The sequence below is a fragment of the Xenopus tropicalis genome, chromosome 1 (assembly GCF_000004195.4).
Source record: "Xenopus tropicalis strain Nigerian chromosome 1, UCB_Xtro_10.0, whole genome shotgun sequence".
Lineage (NCBI taxonomy): Eukaryota > Metazoa > Chordata > Amphibia > Anura > Pipidae > Xenopus > Xenopus tropicalis.
In genome coordinates this window covers 115,122,467-115,137,100 of record NC_030677.2, presented here as the reverse complement: position 1 = coordinate 115,137,100, position 14,634 = coordinate 115,122,467, and the positions used below count along the sequence as shown (strand labels likewise).

The 14,634-nt window shown below is 39.0% G+C and overlaps 2 protein-coding genes across 2 annotated transcripts; one reads left to right on the top strand and one right to left on the bottom strand.

The window, feature by feature from the left end:
* The first annotated feature begins 3,706 nt into the window (after positions 1-3,706).
* On the top strand, positions 3,707-9,253 carry ndufb6 (NADH:ubiquinone oxidoreductase subunit B6). Its single transcript, NM_001016490.2, is given in 4 exon segments — positions 3,707-3,961; positions 6,378-6,470; positions 7,306-7,350; positions 9,098-9,253. Coding segments are annotated over 4 exon segments (387 nt in total). The 5' UTR covers positions 3,707-3,781; the 3' UTR covers positions 9,167-9,253.
* A 2,805-nt stretch (positions 9,254-12,058) lies between these two features.
* Positions 12,059-14,570, bottom strand: smim27 (small integral membrane protein 27). The gene is made up of 2 exons (XM_031890347.1): positions 14,436-14,570; positions 12,059-12,443 (listed from the first exon to the last, which is right to left on the bottom strand). The coding sequence occupies exons 1-2, from the start codon at positions 14,478-14,480 to the stop codon at positions 12,342-12,344; spliced, it is 147 nt and encodes a 48-aa protein (XP_031746207.1). The 5' UTR covers positions 14,481-14,570; the 3' UTR covers positions 12,059-12,341.
* Between the last annotated feature and the right edge of the window lie 64 nt (positions 14,571-14,634).

Genomic DNA, 14,634 nt, shown 5'->3' with positions numbered 1-14,634 from the left:
CCCCTTGCTCTTCTTACTCCCACCTAAGTGGTTACATCCCCTGCCACTTAGGGGCACATTTACTAACCCATGAACGGGCCGAATGCGTCCGATTGCGTTTTTTTCGTAATGATCGGTATTTTGCGATTTTTCGGCTAATTGTCGCGACTTTTTCGTTGCCATTCCGAATGTTGCGCAAAATCTGGCGATTTTTTTCGTAGCGTTAATACTTGCGCGAAAAGTCGCGACTTTTTCGCAGCTTTTGCGCCGAGTACGAAAGATTCGGATTCATTCAAGCTTCAGTATGGTGACTTTTCTTAGGCCAGTTTGGAGCTGCAGGGTGCCATTGAGTCCTATGGGAGGCTTCCAAAATCATGCTAAGTCTGAAAGTTTCGCCCGCCGCTTACGAGCGCTCAATACGAAAAAATCGCGACAAGATACGAGCGCATCGTAATGGCTACGAAAAACTTGCGTTTTTTCGCGCAAATCGTATTGGTAACGAAAAAGTCGCGACAATTACCGCAAAGTCGTAAAGGCGCCGAAAATTCGCAAAAAATACGAAAAAGTCGCAAAATGTTCGTTTTCCAATCGGAATTTTTCCAATTCGGATTCGAATTCGTGTCTTAGTAAATCAGCCCCTTAGTATGGAGCTTAAAGTACTTTGGTCCTTGTCATGATTAGTGATGAGCAAAGGCATGGATTTGCAGCGAATTTACACATTTTACCGTTGGCAAATAGTTAAGTGGAACGTTTGTGAAAATTCGGTGTGAAAAAGTCACGTCAAAAATAGGCAACAAAAAAAAAAAAAAAGGGCGGCAAACAAGTTTCACTGATTTTTAGTTGTTTTGCAAAGTGAAACGGGACAGATTCGCTCATCACTAGTCAGGATCAGTAGAAAACTTCCTGGGCTTCGCATAGCTGTTGTCATGGCTGTGTAACACACCAGGGAGTTGGGATCACAGGTAATTGGGACCAGAGGTCCCATGGCCCGGCACCGCCCATGGCCCGGCACTGGTCCCCGGCCTGGTGGTTGGGGACCCCTGAGCTACAGGCCTCCTTTGTGTCCTTTTTCACTGGCCCCTACACTCTACTAATTAGTTAGGCACAAGGCAGAAAGCACGGATTGCAATGCAGGCCTATAACTTGAAAACTGTATTTTTTAAGAGACAAATTCAAAATATGTTTTACCAAAAGCTAAAGGTGGTGGAAACATGAAACTAGTCATTTACAGGCATGTTTAAGACTGAAGTGTAAGCAGCTGTTGCCCTCTTGTGGCACCTTTAATGGTAACAAAATTTTATGCAGATTCCACTTTCTATAGATTCTACTTTCTACTGTTTCTGTCTCAAAGGAACTTGCATTATAAATTCCTTATTATGCATGCAGTTTTATGACTCTGCACCCCAGAGCACTAAGGCAGCAATGTTAATCACAGCATCAGAGTGCCACTGTTACTGTATTTTATTGAACCAGCACCTTACCTCACACTGAGCACAGCCCTGTATTACTTCTCCTAACTCTCTTACTTCTTTCTTTTGTGCTGATTGCTAACAAAATACTGCAGCAATCTGGATTCCGAATAGTAAAAAGATGAAAAGATATAAAAGCATTATTAGTACATATTTAACCAACATATCATTTATCACCAGTTCTCTTTCTCAAATTATGAGTGAATCCCATTTATTTAAGGATAAAGAGACGAAAAGAAATACAGGAACATTCATAAAGTCATTCAAAAAACATCATTCTACTAAAAAAAATCATTTTTCAAACACAGATTTTTTTATCTTTAATTTTGAAATTTCACATGGGGCTGGCTATATTCTTCATTTCCTGTGGTGCTACAGCCATGTGACCTGTGCTTTGAGAAACTTCAGTCACACTTCACTGCTGAGAACAATGGGTAGATAGCAAGATAGCAGCTCCCAGTAGATATCAGAATAGCACTAGTATAGAATAGTAAGAAACCCAAGTCCTGCTTGTGACTCCTTCAGTTACAAGGGAGTAGGAGAAATAATAGGGTATCTGAAAGCAGTACTAATGTGTAGTTCTGGCTCCTTCTGAAAGCTCAGACTAAAGCACAATGCACTGAGATGGCTGCCTACACACCAATATTACAACTAAAAAAAATACATTTGTGAATTATTTTCTATCTAAACTATAATTTAGAAATAAAAAGTATACCATAAAAATCATGACAGTATCCCTTTAACCATTGAGCTTTTAAAGGCATCCTCCGATTTCACTTTGAAAATCTCGTAACCTTATTCTAGTTTGTACACATGGATCATCCCTAGTTTGGGTGTATGTTCCATGTCCAAGATAAATCTATACATTTTCTATACGCAAGTCAATAGCCAGTGATGTAACTTAGGTTATTGGTCTCAAAATCTTTTAGAGCGAAGACACACAGAGCTACTAGTAGCAGCTACTTATCGTGACTACTAAAATAGAAAATGATAATTTACTGATAATAGTCTCTGTGTGTTTAGCATGCAATTCTCAGTATTGTCTATGGCAGGGTATTTTCTGGCATTTAGTAGCTGCTACTAGAAAGCTCTGTGTGTGTTTGCTATTAAGGGCTCCCAAATCTCCAGAGATCACCTGTTTTACAGATATTTGCTCTTCTTGAGGGGTTGGTTCATGCTAGGTGTGCCATTCTAGGGTGAAAGATATAAATGTTCTATTCTATGGCATTATAAGATGAGGACTGTGCTGAAGAAACCAGGAGAGTAAAGGTGGCCATACACGCACCGATATTATCGTACGAAACCTCGTTTCGTACGATAATCGGTGCGTGTATGGCATGTCAGCGAGCCGACCGATATCGCAGGAAGCTGCTGATATCGGTCGACTCGCCGATCGGCCAGGTTAGAAAATTTTGATCGGGCGCCATAGAAGGCGCCTGACCAAAATTCTCCCTTCAGAGCTGAATCGGCAGAAGGAGGTAGAAATCCTATTGTTTCTACCTCCTTACCTGCCGATTAAGCCCTGAATGGTGTGTGGCGGATCTGACGATGTTTCGTGCGACCGACGGTCGTACGAAACATCGTGAGATCGCCACGTGTATGGCCAGCTTAAGCGAAGTTGAATGGAGTAAGGAGTTGTATACATCCATGGAAAGCAAAACTGCAGCCCTGCGTCTTCTACTATAGGACTAGGTACAAGGAGTTCAAATTCATTTGGTGCTGTAGTTCCATTTAGGTTTCCTGCAGAAAATAAGATAAAAAACAGGGCTACCAAAGAAAGTGATTGAAAAATCAAAAAATATATTTTCAAAAGTAAGCTTACTTTTGAAACAATATTTCCACAAATGTTTTCTCAAAGGGGAATTTTGCTATTTTTAATATTATATTGTATTATACAGCCTCAAAACATATCTCTATTTTATAACTGCTTGTGTGCAGTATGAAAACTAGCGTCTTTCCAGCAAAGGCGCCGAACTTCTCAACAAAATGAGTACCCTCTCTACAGGAAAATTAGTTGCTGCCATCACTGTTTCTGGAAAGAAATGTATAACACTACGAAAAGATGTTAGAACTACATGTCAAACAAATAAAATAAAATCTATCTGGCCTGTAACTAGAAACCCATATCCCGCTGCCTACGGGATCCGCAATACCTTTAAATTAACTGTAGACAGTAACACGGTGCGCCACTGGAACACTACGCGTGACGTAATCACCGTGCGCCGAAGCCGTCTGCCCTCTGCAAGGTTGGGGGAAACCGGGAAGGTACTGGGGTCAATAGACCACAGTGCATTTTAGCCGTAAATTAATCCAGTACGGGCTATTGTGACGTCATGTCGGGCTATACACCGGACGAGAAGCTCCGACTCGAGCAACTGCGGACGCTTAGGAGGCGATGGCTGAAGGACCAGGAGCTGAGTCCAAGGGAGCCGGTCCTTCCGCCTGCTAAAAAGGGCCCCGTGGAAAACTTCTGGGGCAACTTCCTGCAGAAAAAGAACCTTTGGAGGATCTACGTGGGTACCAGGAATGGGTTGCCTGTTAACAACCCAATGCAAACACCCCACTAATGTTACAGTGAAGCTGGAATGGGAATTACCTGTTTTCTGTTCTAAACAGGGCAAAGGGAGCTTGAAGCTACTACATTTTTGGTCCTTGCAAGGTAGGAGGTAGACAGCTAGATTATCAGGGCTCAAGTAATCCCCACCTAAATAATGGACTCCTATATAAGAATCGGGCATACCAAATGGTGGAGATTGGGGGGTTGTATTCTCATAATCCCAATATCTACCTCCCAAGACCCAAACATGGAGTAGCTTCAATTTCCCTATTTACTTTGTTTAGGTGAAGACTTTCAAGTGGGGTTTGCACTTAAAAAATTGACAACACCTGTAATATGTAGCTCTGTAGATACACACTAAAAACAACAGACATTTTGTTATGTTAGTCCCTCTTTAAATGTTTAAGGTTGGCATGAATGCTCTTTCTGACCAGAAGTCATGTAATGTCAGCTGCATGTGACTTGGGAGTGCAATAAAATGTTGTCTGTGGTTCTATCTGATCATAGTTTATTTACAACCATTTTTGTTATTTCCAAACTATCAATATATGTGCATATACCTTTCAACATTCGCCTTTAAAATGGGATTTAAAAAAAAAAAAATCACCAGTGCATGGCGTTCGTATAATGGCACATTTGTATCATGGGATTGCCATGCCAAGTATTGGCACACTGTGCTGCTGTGATTTTTTTTTTTCTTAACAAAACCCTCTTCTTAGCCTGAAGCTCCAAACATTGCCCTTTCTCCCTACTTCCTTTCCACACCACCTCTTGCTGTCAGAAGTGTCCTTATATGTGTACCTGACAAATGCCATACTTTAGATCCTCTTCTGTTGGAGCTGACAGCAGCAACATGCACAGTTGGAGCTAGGACTGGGATTGGCTTTATCTGCATGTGCTTCTGCAGCAGAGGTGATTTTGCCCTCATCGCCAGATGTCCAAGCTGATGCCACCTCAACCCCCTGGCTTACGTTTTTGCATTTCTGTAGGCACATAGAAGAGCTTCATCACTAGTGCAAAGAGCATAATTGCGGAATTTCACCTTTTAACATGATGTAAAGGGTAAAGTTCTAAGACAGTTTGCAATTGGTCTTCATTTTTTCTCCATTTCGTGGTTATTAAATAATTTTACTTTTTGTTTGGTAACTCTCAAGTTTGGAATTTCAGCTATCTAGTTGATAGGGTTAAAATTACTTTAGCAACCAGGGTGTGGTTTAAATGAGACTGGTATATGAATAGGAGATGACCTGCATAGAATAAAAAATACAAATTTATAAATTAATAAGTAAAAATAATTGTAGCCTCAAGGGGAAATAGTTTTTTTAGCAGTTGGGCTCAGTGACCCCCGTTTGAAAGTTGGAAAGAGAAGAAGACAAATAATTATTAATTGGGTGCACTTCAATTAGAAATTTTGTACATTTTCTTTAAAGTAGCCGATTCTGTGCAGCTGAATCCACTGCTTATCTCCCTCCTGAAGCTGCGTACAGGAATCCTTTCCTTGCCTGACGGAGTAATGAGTACTGAAATACATTGCAAATATGCTTCTTTTTAAGTTCAAAAGCAGTACATGCAATATTGTTTTTTACCTTTACATCCCCTTTAAAGGGTTGGTTCACCTATAAGTTAACTTTTAGTGTTTTATAGAATAGCCAGTTCTAAGCAACTTTTCAAATGGTCTTCATTTTTTTTTTTTTTTTTTTACAGGGATGGGGTTGGGAGGGTTTCATTTTCTTTTACATAGTACCATTTTGAATGGTATTATTGGAGGGTATGTGGACTATATGGCCAAAAGAGTCAAGACTCCTGGCTGTCCAGGATCTCGTTCTGCAACAAAGGGTATTTATATGAATTTGGTCCACCTATTGCTATTATAACAGCCTCTACCCTTCTGAAAAAGCTTCCACTAGATAGTGGAACATTGTTGGTGTGATGTGCATTCAAGAGCATTAGTGAGGTGAGACAACCAGGCCTGGCTCATTTCAATTCCTTCCTACGGACATCCTACAAACACCGTGACCTTTATTTTTCCTAAATGTTATAAAACTGACAAAACTGGATACTTGGCATCCTATGATTTTGCTACGTTGAAAGCCACTGAGCTCTTCCATACAGCCGACACTAGTGCTGATGTTTCTTGCTGGATATTATTTGGTTGAATGCTTAATTATACAACAGTGTCAGCAGTGAATGTGCCTTAAGTAGCCAATTCCATAAATTAAAGGGGTTGTCTGGATACTAATACACTGACAATATAGGGTATTGGAATTGAATGAATTAAAGGTTTGAACTTTTAAAAAAAAAAAAATAAATAAATAATCTAAAGATGATTTATTTCAGCCAGTTAACTCTGATTTCTATCCTTTTATTTTTAGACCTTTAAAGCATATAATGCTGGTGTTTTCACATTAACAAGACTGCTGATTCCAGCGTGGATTGTTCATTACTATATGAAGTACCATGTGCAGGTAATTATATATTTAACAGGTTCATTTTGCTTTTAGGGCTATGACACACAGTACCACAGTGGTTGAATATTGCAATAAAGTCTAAATTGGTTGCATTGTTTTCTAGTGCTTAAACCACTAATAGCACCCAATTAATATTTTTGTTTTCACTTCAAATAATGCAAATTACTTTTGACTTTTAGGGCTCTGGCACACGGGGAAATTAGTCGCCCACGACAAAACTCACTGTTGGCGGGCGACTAATCTCCCAGAGTTGCCATGACCCACCATCCCACCGGCGAACATGTAAGTCGCCGGCGGGATGGCACACGCGGCGGCGCGATTTCCCGAAATCACCGAAAAAGACTCGCGAGGCTTTTAGTCGCCCGCGAACAGGGAGTTTTGTCGCGGGCGACTAATCTCCCCGTGTGCCAGAGCCCTTATGTGCAGAGTAGTCTTACCTCACAATGAGAGTTTGTTGGGAACAGATGGCTATGTTAGGACTGCAAAAGCATAGCCACCAAATAATACAGTAGTGTTAGAATAAATAGCATTAGTACCAGCACTTTCATGTGTTTACAATTTAAGTGTATAGCAGGCAGAAGTAACAATTTTGGGCTCTTCTACTCAAAAGAGTGAAGGATGTGTCTCTTGTTCCATAGTCTTAATGGAAACGTCAGTTTCACAGCAACAACAAAGTTGACAAAATTACCCAAATAAGATTGTCTGTCGTGTTTTTCTTAGTCTCCAGCTTCTAGCAAGTTAGACATTAGGAACATTTTATGTATTATATACAAAAACAGAATGGAAAATAAATTGCAACAGCTGTTTTAACTTTATTTTTTTTTTTTTTCAGACTAAGCCCTATGCCATTGTTAACTTGAAACCTCGACTATTCCCTGTAAGTTTGTATTTACAGTATCTTCGTTATTTTCCATAATATGTTTAAAACTGACAACCATAACCTTTATTAAGATTTATTAAATCAGCAGTTTTGGTAACTTGTTTTACAGAGCCAGATAAAGGCAGCCTCTAATTCTGGCACCAGTGAGTGTTGTAAATTAGGGCGGGAAATAGGGGTAGGCAGAAGAGGCACGTACCTAAGGTGCAATTGTTGGGGAGGGTGCTAGGCACATCATCACTTCACCCCACTCACCAGGCCGGGAGGGAGAGGTGGCAGGCTGGATTACTTAAGTTGTCCGTCTGGCTTAGCCTGGCACTGCACTTCTATAAATAGGTTTGGACCTTTTTCAGTGAATGTGATTGAAGCCAGGAGTATTGTAGAATATGGTCAATAAGAATTTTTAAACCCCTCATACTAATGATCATTATGTAGTTTTCAGTTGCATTATATGTTGAACCTGGTAGTAAGTTACATATTTTTGATCATGTGAAAATGTGTATTGGTCATATTGTATATAGAAGTCATAACTACACTGGAAATTCTACTATGTTTTCTCTGCCAGCTTAAAAAAATCGAATTCAGTGTATGCTTGGGTTAGGTGTGTCTCTGCCAAATATCTTTATTATATTCTTGTTATTCATTTCTACATTTTCATGTGGTTTGATCCTTTATATATAGTCCATGCAGCAAAATTGGCTATGTATATGTGGCCCCTTCAAAATATTTGGCTTATCGACCTCTAGTTGATTTGACAACTCAGAAACACAGAGCCCAAATTTCTGCTGACAGATCCAGGTATTTGATCTGTAGGCCATGATCAAATTCCTTCCTTCCTTCTATATTTGTATTAGGGGATGTTTTCTGATCATTTAAAGGGGTTGTTCAATTTTAAGTTAACCTTCATTATGATGTAGACATTGCTATTCTGAGCCGTTTTTCATGTTTTATTTTTTGTAGTTTTTGGTATTTAGCTTTTTTTTCATTAGTTCTCCAGTTTGGAATTTCAGTAGCTATCTTGTTGCTAGGGCCTTTACACTAGCCACCAGACAGTGGGTTAAATGAAAGATGAATATGAATAGTAGAGGGCCTGAATAGTAAAATAAGTACAAAAAAAGTAACAATTATTCAAGACTATAAAAAATAAATAAATAATGATCAGTTGTGAAGTTGCTAGGAATACGGCATTCTATAACATATTAAAAATTAACGTAAAAGTGAACCACCCATTTAACAAAATGTAATACAAGATTATTTAATGTATTCATTGAATTTCACAAGTTACCCAATGTCCTTGTGAAAACAAAATATGAAAACTACCCTTTCTTTGAATTAAGCTTGAGTATGCTAACTTTTAATAACCCAATTATGCTTCAGCTCACGGACAGATGACCAGATTCTCTTGAAAGTGCACCTATCATCTAAAGCATTTTCCCCACCAGAGGTGCAGGTTAGCAGAGCCGCCTTCACTCTGGACTAGGGAAAAAATAACAAAATCACCCTGTTGAGTGTTCTGGCCATGTTAGGGCACTCGTGCACATACTGAGCAAGGCCAGAGGACTTGATAGATATGGGCTAATAGAGCCCTAATATGACATTTTTCAGATCAGAAACTATTCAGTAAGACAAAATATGCAAGGTAACAAATACATTTTCATAGCACTCGGCTTTTAAAATGTACAGCTACATGAACAATTGCCATTTTTTAACTCTATTAATTTTTATATCTTTTTTTTTTTTTATTTAGGGGGATACCATTCTTGAGACTGGAGAAGTTATTCCACCAATAGAGAAGACTAGCAGTGGACACCATTAAACCTGCAACACTTTTTACTTTGCTCTATTTCCAAAACCCAAAATATTGCAAAAATCCTAAACTAAATACATATATTTAAGAAAAGGTCTCCCCGGGTATTGTTTTGTATTGATGCATCTGATATACCCTGAGGTCTGCTTCTCTTCAGTGTTTCATAGGTAAAATCTACCTACCACTAAGTGCGCTTTAGGCAGTGCTTTACTGTAGTTCTCTATGGAAACTGGTGGCAAGCATAAAGATGCATTTTGACAGTTCTGTTTTTCACCTGATTACAGAAGTTGTATACGGTGCCCTGTGCCCTGACAGGGACAAGGGTACGTTGCCTGCTGAAGCAAAATGTTCCCGAATTCATAAAATAACAGAGGAAAACTGCAACTGGTAGTAATTAATTAGCCACAGACAGATCTACTCTGCTTTGGTGAAATTCAAAGCATATGTAGCTGTCATAGAATTGCTTTTCATGGTTTTTATTAAAGGGGCAGTGCACTCACTATTTCAAAATTAGTTTAATGAACAGCTTGTGATGAACATACGTTTTATCTATTTTAAGATGAAAGTAAAGTCACATTATATGTACTGTTATGTAAACACTCATCACAAATCATCTGTTCATTGACAAACCTTGTATAAACAAACACCTTCTTGCACCCAGCACTAACCTGTTAGGCTTTTACATAAGGACCAGCTTATTAAACAGAGGCTTATCACTGGACTCATGATTTGTTTTAACTGTGCTTGTATGGACCAGGGAGTAGGATGTAGACTTGTGTCTATGTTGTCCTATGTAGTAATATTCATTGGGTGACCAAACAACCACTTAGTAAATGAATAGCCCAGTACAGGAGGGCTAAATTCTCAGGACAAGACTTGGCAGTCTTATCTACATCTAAAAGAAAGGGACACTTATTTGATGACAGCAATGTGCCTATTTTAGATTGAAGACGGATGAGTTGAAAGATATGTTAAAAGGCCATTTATGCCAAACTGGAACAACCCTCTCTAAACAGATGAGGGGGCCTGCAACACCACTTGTCAGCAACAAACAATGCCACTTACCTCCTTACGCTGGTGGATTTACAGTTTACACTGCCAGTCATTTAATTTGAAAAATGTGTACAGTGAGAATCATGGTAACATTGTGACAAATACACATTCACACCTGTGACTTTCAGCTAATACCTACCTGAGGTGGTGCCTGTAATACCATTAAGGGTTAAAAATGTCAGGAATTCCTTCCCTACCAGGGCAAGAACCCTCCCCCGCGTTGTTACTGTGCATGTGTACTCTTCTTGGCTCAAGTGGGGGGTGCAGGGGCAAAGTCCTTTGCTTTACATTTATCTGAACTAGATGCTGCTATTTAGGAGATAGAAGTCAAAATTGATGAATACAGGAATTTACAATGGTCACAAAAGCACAGATTTTTCTTGATGAACTTTACATTTGACTGTTGACTTGAGTTCACAGATTTTTCCAGTAAGAAAGGAATTAACAAAGTTCCTGTGTGCTATACTCTGCCTGCCCTATGCTGCCTGTGTGTGCTATACTCTGCCTGCCCTACACTTCCTATGTGCGCCATACTCTCCCTGCACTGCCTGTGTGTGCCATACTCCACCTGCCCGACACTGCCTGCGTGTGCCATACACTGCCTGTCTTAAACTGCCTATGTGTGCCATACTCCACTTGCCGTACACTGCCTGTGTGTGCGCCATACTCTGCCTGCTGTACTCTGCCTATGTGTGCCATACTTCACCTGCCCTACACTACCTGTGTGTGCCATATTCTGCCTGCCCTATGCTGTCTGTGTGCCATACTCTGCCTGCCCTATGCTGCCTGTGTGTGCCATACTTTGCCTACATGTGTCTGTTATACCCTGCCTGTCCTACACTGCCTGTGGGAGGTGAACCTGGCACGGGTTGGTTCTGGGAGTTAGCATTTGGAAATAGTTGTTAGGGGGTCCTTAAGGGGTTTCATTATGTGCTGCGATGGCTGTGCTATCCACTTCTTTCACATATGAGTGATGGTGATATCCTTGCAGTGAACAATTTGTTTTGTTTTTTGTGGGTGTGTTCTACCACCATTAATGTGAGTGGTCAAAACTGGCTTCCATTATCGTCTCTTCACCGTGGAGGTCAGATTATTTCCGTCCCTCCCTACCACAGAGATTGGACAGCACTGCAGATGACTGGGTTGATATAATGGATATACAATATTTTGTGTTTCAACATAACTTTGAAATGCCACATTTGGTCCCTATCCCCTTGGCATCATGTTGATACATAAGTCCAGTCGATGAGGCCATGAACAGGTAAATGTAAGGTACATGCAGGTGGAGATCAGGAGGCATAACTTAGTATCTTGGAGTCAATTTATAGTATTCCTGTGCCCCAATATTGATTGTTTAAAAAGCAAATGGAGCCCTAGCATCATGTGCTTTACAAACATACATAACGGCTCTCTTGAGCAATTTTTTTTGTATATTAAACATAATATAATATTGGTACTACTAAAAACTACATTTCCAAGCACTTTATAGTACAGGTATGGGGCCTGTTATCCAGAATGCTCGGGGCCTGGAGTTTTCTGAATAAGGGATCTTTCTGTAATTTGGATCTCCAGAACTTCTGCTAAAAATAATTTAAGTATTGAATAAACCCAATAGGATTGTTTTGCCTCCAGTAAGGATTAATTATATCTTAGCTTGGATCAAGTAAAAGGTTCTGTTTTATTATTACAGAGAAAAATGAAATCATTTTTAAAAATTAGAATTATTTGCTTATATGAAGTCTGTGGGAGATGGCCTTTCGGAACTGTCTGGATAACAGGTTTCCAATTAAGGGATCCCATTCCTGTATAAGCTAACTGATAACCAAACATTACAATTTAACACCGCGAGATATTAAAAATATACTTTATTACTTTTTTCTAGTTTTATGAAAACTATTGCACTAAAACATTTTTTATTTTATATGACTCAAGAACTGCAGAAAGGCCCATTCCAATTTAACACCCACAAGTGCTTCTTTGATTTTGTAGTGAAAAACTATTATAAGACACTAATAAAAATAATAAATTGAATGTTGCACACACGTTTTAAAATAGTAGTCCATATAGATTTGTAGATAAGTTTTTTTTTTCTTCAGCAGTATCAAATCAGTCTGGATTATACCTTGAAGATTCACAGTTTATTTGGGTATTTCTTTTGCAGCTGCCACAGTGCTGAAAGTCTTGCTGCATAGAGGACATAACCCCAAGAGAGGATTACAATACAGAAAAGTATCTAAATGAGCAAAAGAAAACATTATTTAGTGTTGACATTCTGTAGTACTTTATGTATAATATACATCATTGCAATCAGATGCAATCTGCCCTTAAAATCTAATCTCCCCAGAAATAAAGCTAACCTATTATTTTCCCTTCTTAGCATGTGCAGTAATAGAACTAGTTTTATAGAAGCTAATAGTACACTGCACTTCTGCAAATACACTGGCCAGTGCCCAGTTCTACTGGCTTGTTTTTTATTTTTTTTATTCGAGTGAGGTGCAGTTGGGAGAAAAGCGCGACAGCTGCAGAAAAGTACTGGGTGATCCACTTGGCAAAAATGCCCTGGAGAGTACATTTCACACTATGGTCAGGACTGGTGCTTGTTTCACTACCACTTACAAAATAGTACTGTGCCATGTTAGAAAGTCCTGACATTCTAGGCCTCTGATATTACCAATGTCTCCATCATCAGCACTTTCTAACTTGGCACAATACATCCTTCCTCATTTCTTTGTAGGGCTGAATGGGTGTCAAAGCAAAGGTAAGTGACATTACTACAAGATCAATCAGGGCTAATGAGGTATCGGACACAGTAATGGGAGGAAGGGTGTATTATTGCCAAGAAGCTTGATAAAAAGTGATAGCGGTATATTCCAATAAAACCCAAAATTTGGCAGTATCATTTTAAATTATGCAAATATAATATTTAATGGAAAGAGCTAGAACAAAGTTTCCTGACAACAACTAAATATATCCTGGTCACAAGGATTATAATGGATACATATTTATTAATACAATACTAATATTTTTGAGGCAGATGAGAATGCTTCAGGGTGATGCATAATTGCATAAAACCGTCAGTTTTCTGTATTAGGGTTCCTGAGTGATTTACCTCACTATTAAACTTGGAAATTAAGAAAAAAAAATGATTGCTGGTCACTATCTGCACTTCTCCGATGTATGATTTAATGGGCCAGCCTCTGACAGGTTATGCCTTTACCTCTCTTGTGATCCAATCTATAAATAAGTTGCTAGCTTTGTACACATTGGAATTTTGGAAGGCTACTGTTTGTGCTGGTAGCCATGTTGTTTGCAATACATTTATGATAAATAATAACCAGAAGAAATCCATTCCATTTGAAGCAGCGTAGATGGTTTTTCACTGAGGGCAGTGAGGTTGTGGAATGCCCTTCCTAGTGATGTGGTAATGGCAGATTCTGTTAATGCCTTTAAGAGGGGCCTGGATGAGTTCTTGAACAAGCATAGTACCCAAGGCTATTGTGATACTAATATCTACAGTTAGTATTAATGTTTGTATATATAGTTTATGTATGTGTTATGGTAAGTATAGGTTGTGTGTGCTGGGTTTACTTGGAAGAGTTGAACTTGATGGACTCTGGTCTTTTTTCAACACGATGTAACTATCAAAATACTGGGATGAAATTACATATACTTATATATATATATATATATATATATATATATATATAATTTCTTGTGTGCTAACATCTAAACACCTAAGCATATGCTGATAGAGTATGGTGTTAAAAACTGTATTTTACAAAAAAAAAAGCAACCAATATATACAGCTAAATGGTTGGGCAGTTGTGTTGGGCACAGATAAACTGATTATTATTTCAGTCTTGGAGTGGGGCAAGTCCCACTAGTGCATGTTGGAGCTGATTGAATAATAATAATATTTAGCAAAGAGAGAGGCTGCAATTTGCTTGATGACTGGGTGCTACTGGGAAATAGGCATGCACATAACTACCTCATGTAAAACTTAGTCCTTAGTGTGAGAGATGTATGTCATATATAGATAACAGATCATCAAGTATAAGAAACAAGCTGCCGGGCTGTACTAATTGACTTTAAATAGTGAAACTTACCAAGTAAGTATCACAGACGTTCACACAATCTGGTAACCTTACCATAAAATACACATGATACCTTTACGTGACGTAAGCCATGTAACTCATTCAATCATATATTATACAGATTTCCTTACCAGAGAATAAATCCATTCTACTGCTCTCTTGCTTATTAAAATCATGGTTACTGGAGGTCGTTCTATCGCAGTAAACTATCATTCAAGCAATGATTCCTTGCTCCGCCTCTACGTTACTATAGCAACACCACCACATCCTGTACGAGCTAAGCGTAAGCTCGACAACATCCGTTTCAGGCAGACCTCCTGGCTGCTAGGG

What these genes read in the sequence shown, in the direction of transcription:
- smim27 (XM_031890347.1), bottom strand. Translation starts at nt 14,480, where the DNA reads ATGATTTTAATAAGCAAGAGAGCAGTAGAATGGATTTATTCTCTG. An exon ending in TAGAATGGATTTATTCTCTG is followed by an intron (nt 12,444 to 14,435) that starts GTAAGGAAATCT and finishes TTGCTCATTTAG; the next exon opens with ATACTTTTCTGTATTGTAAT.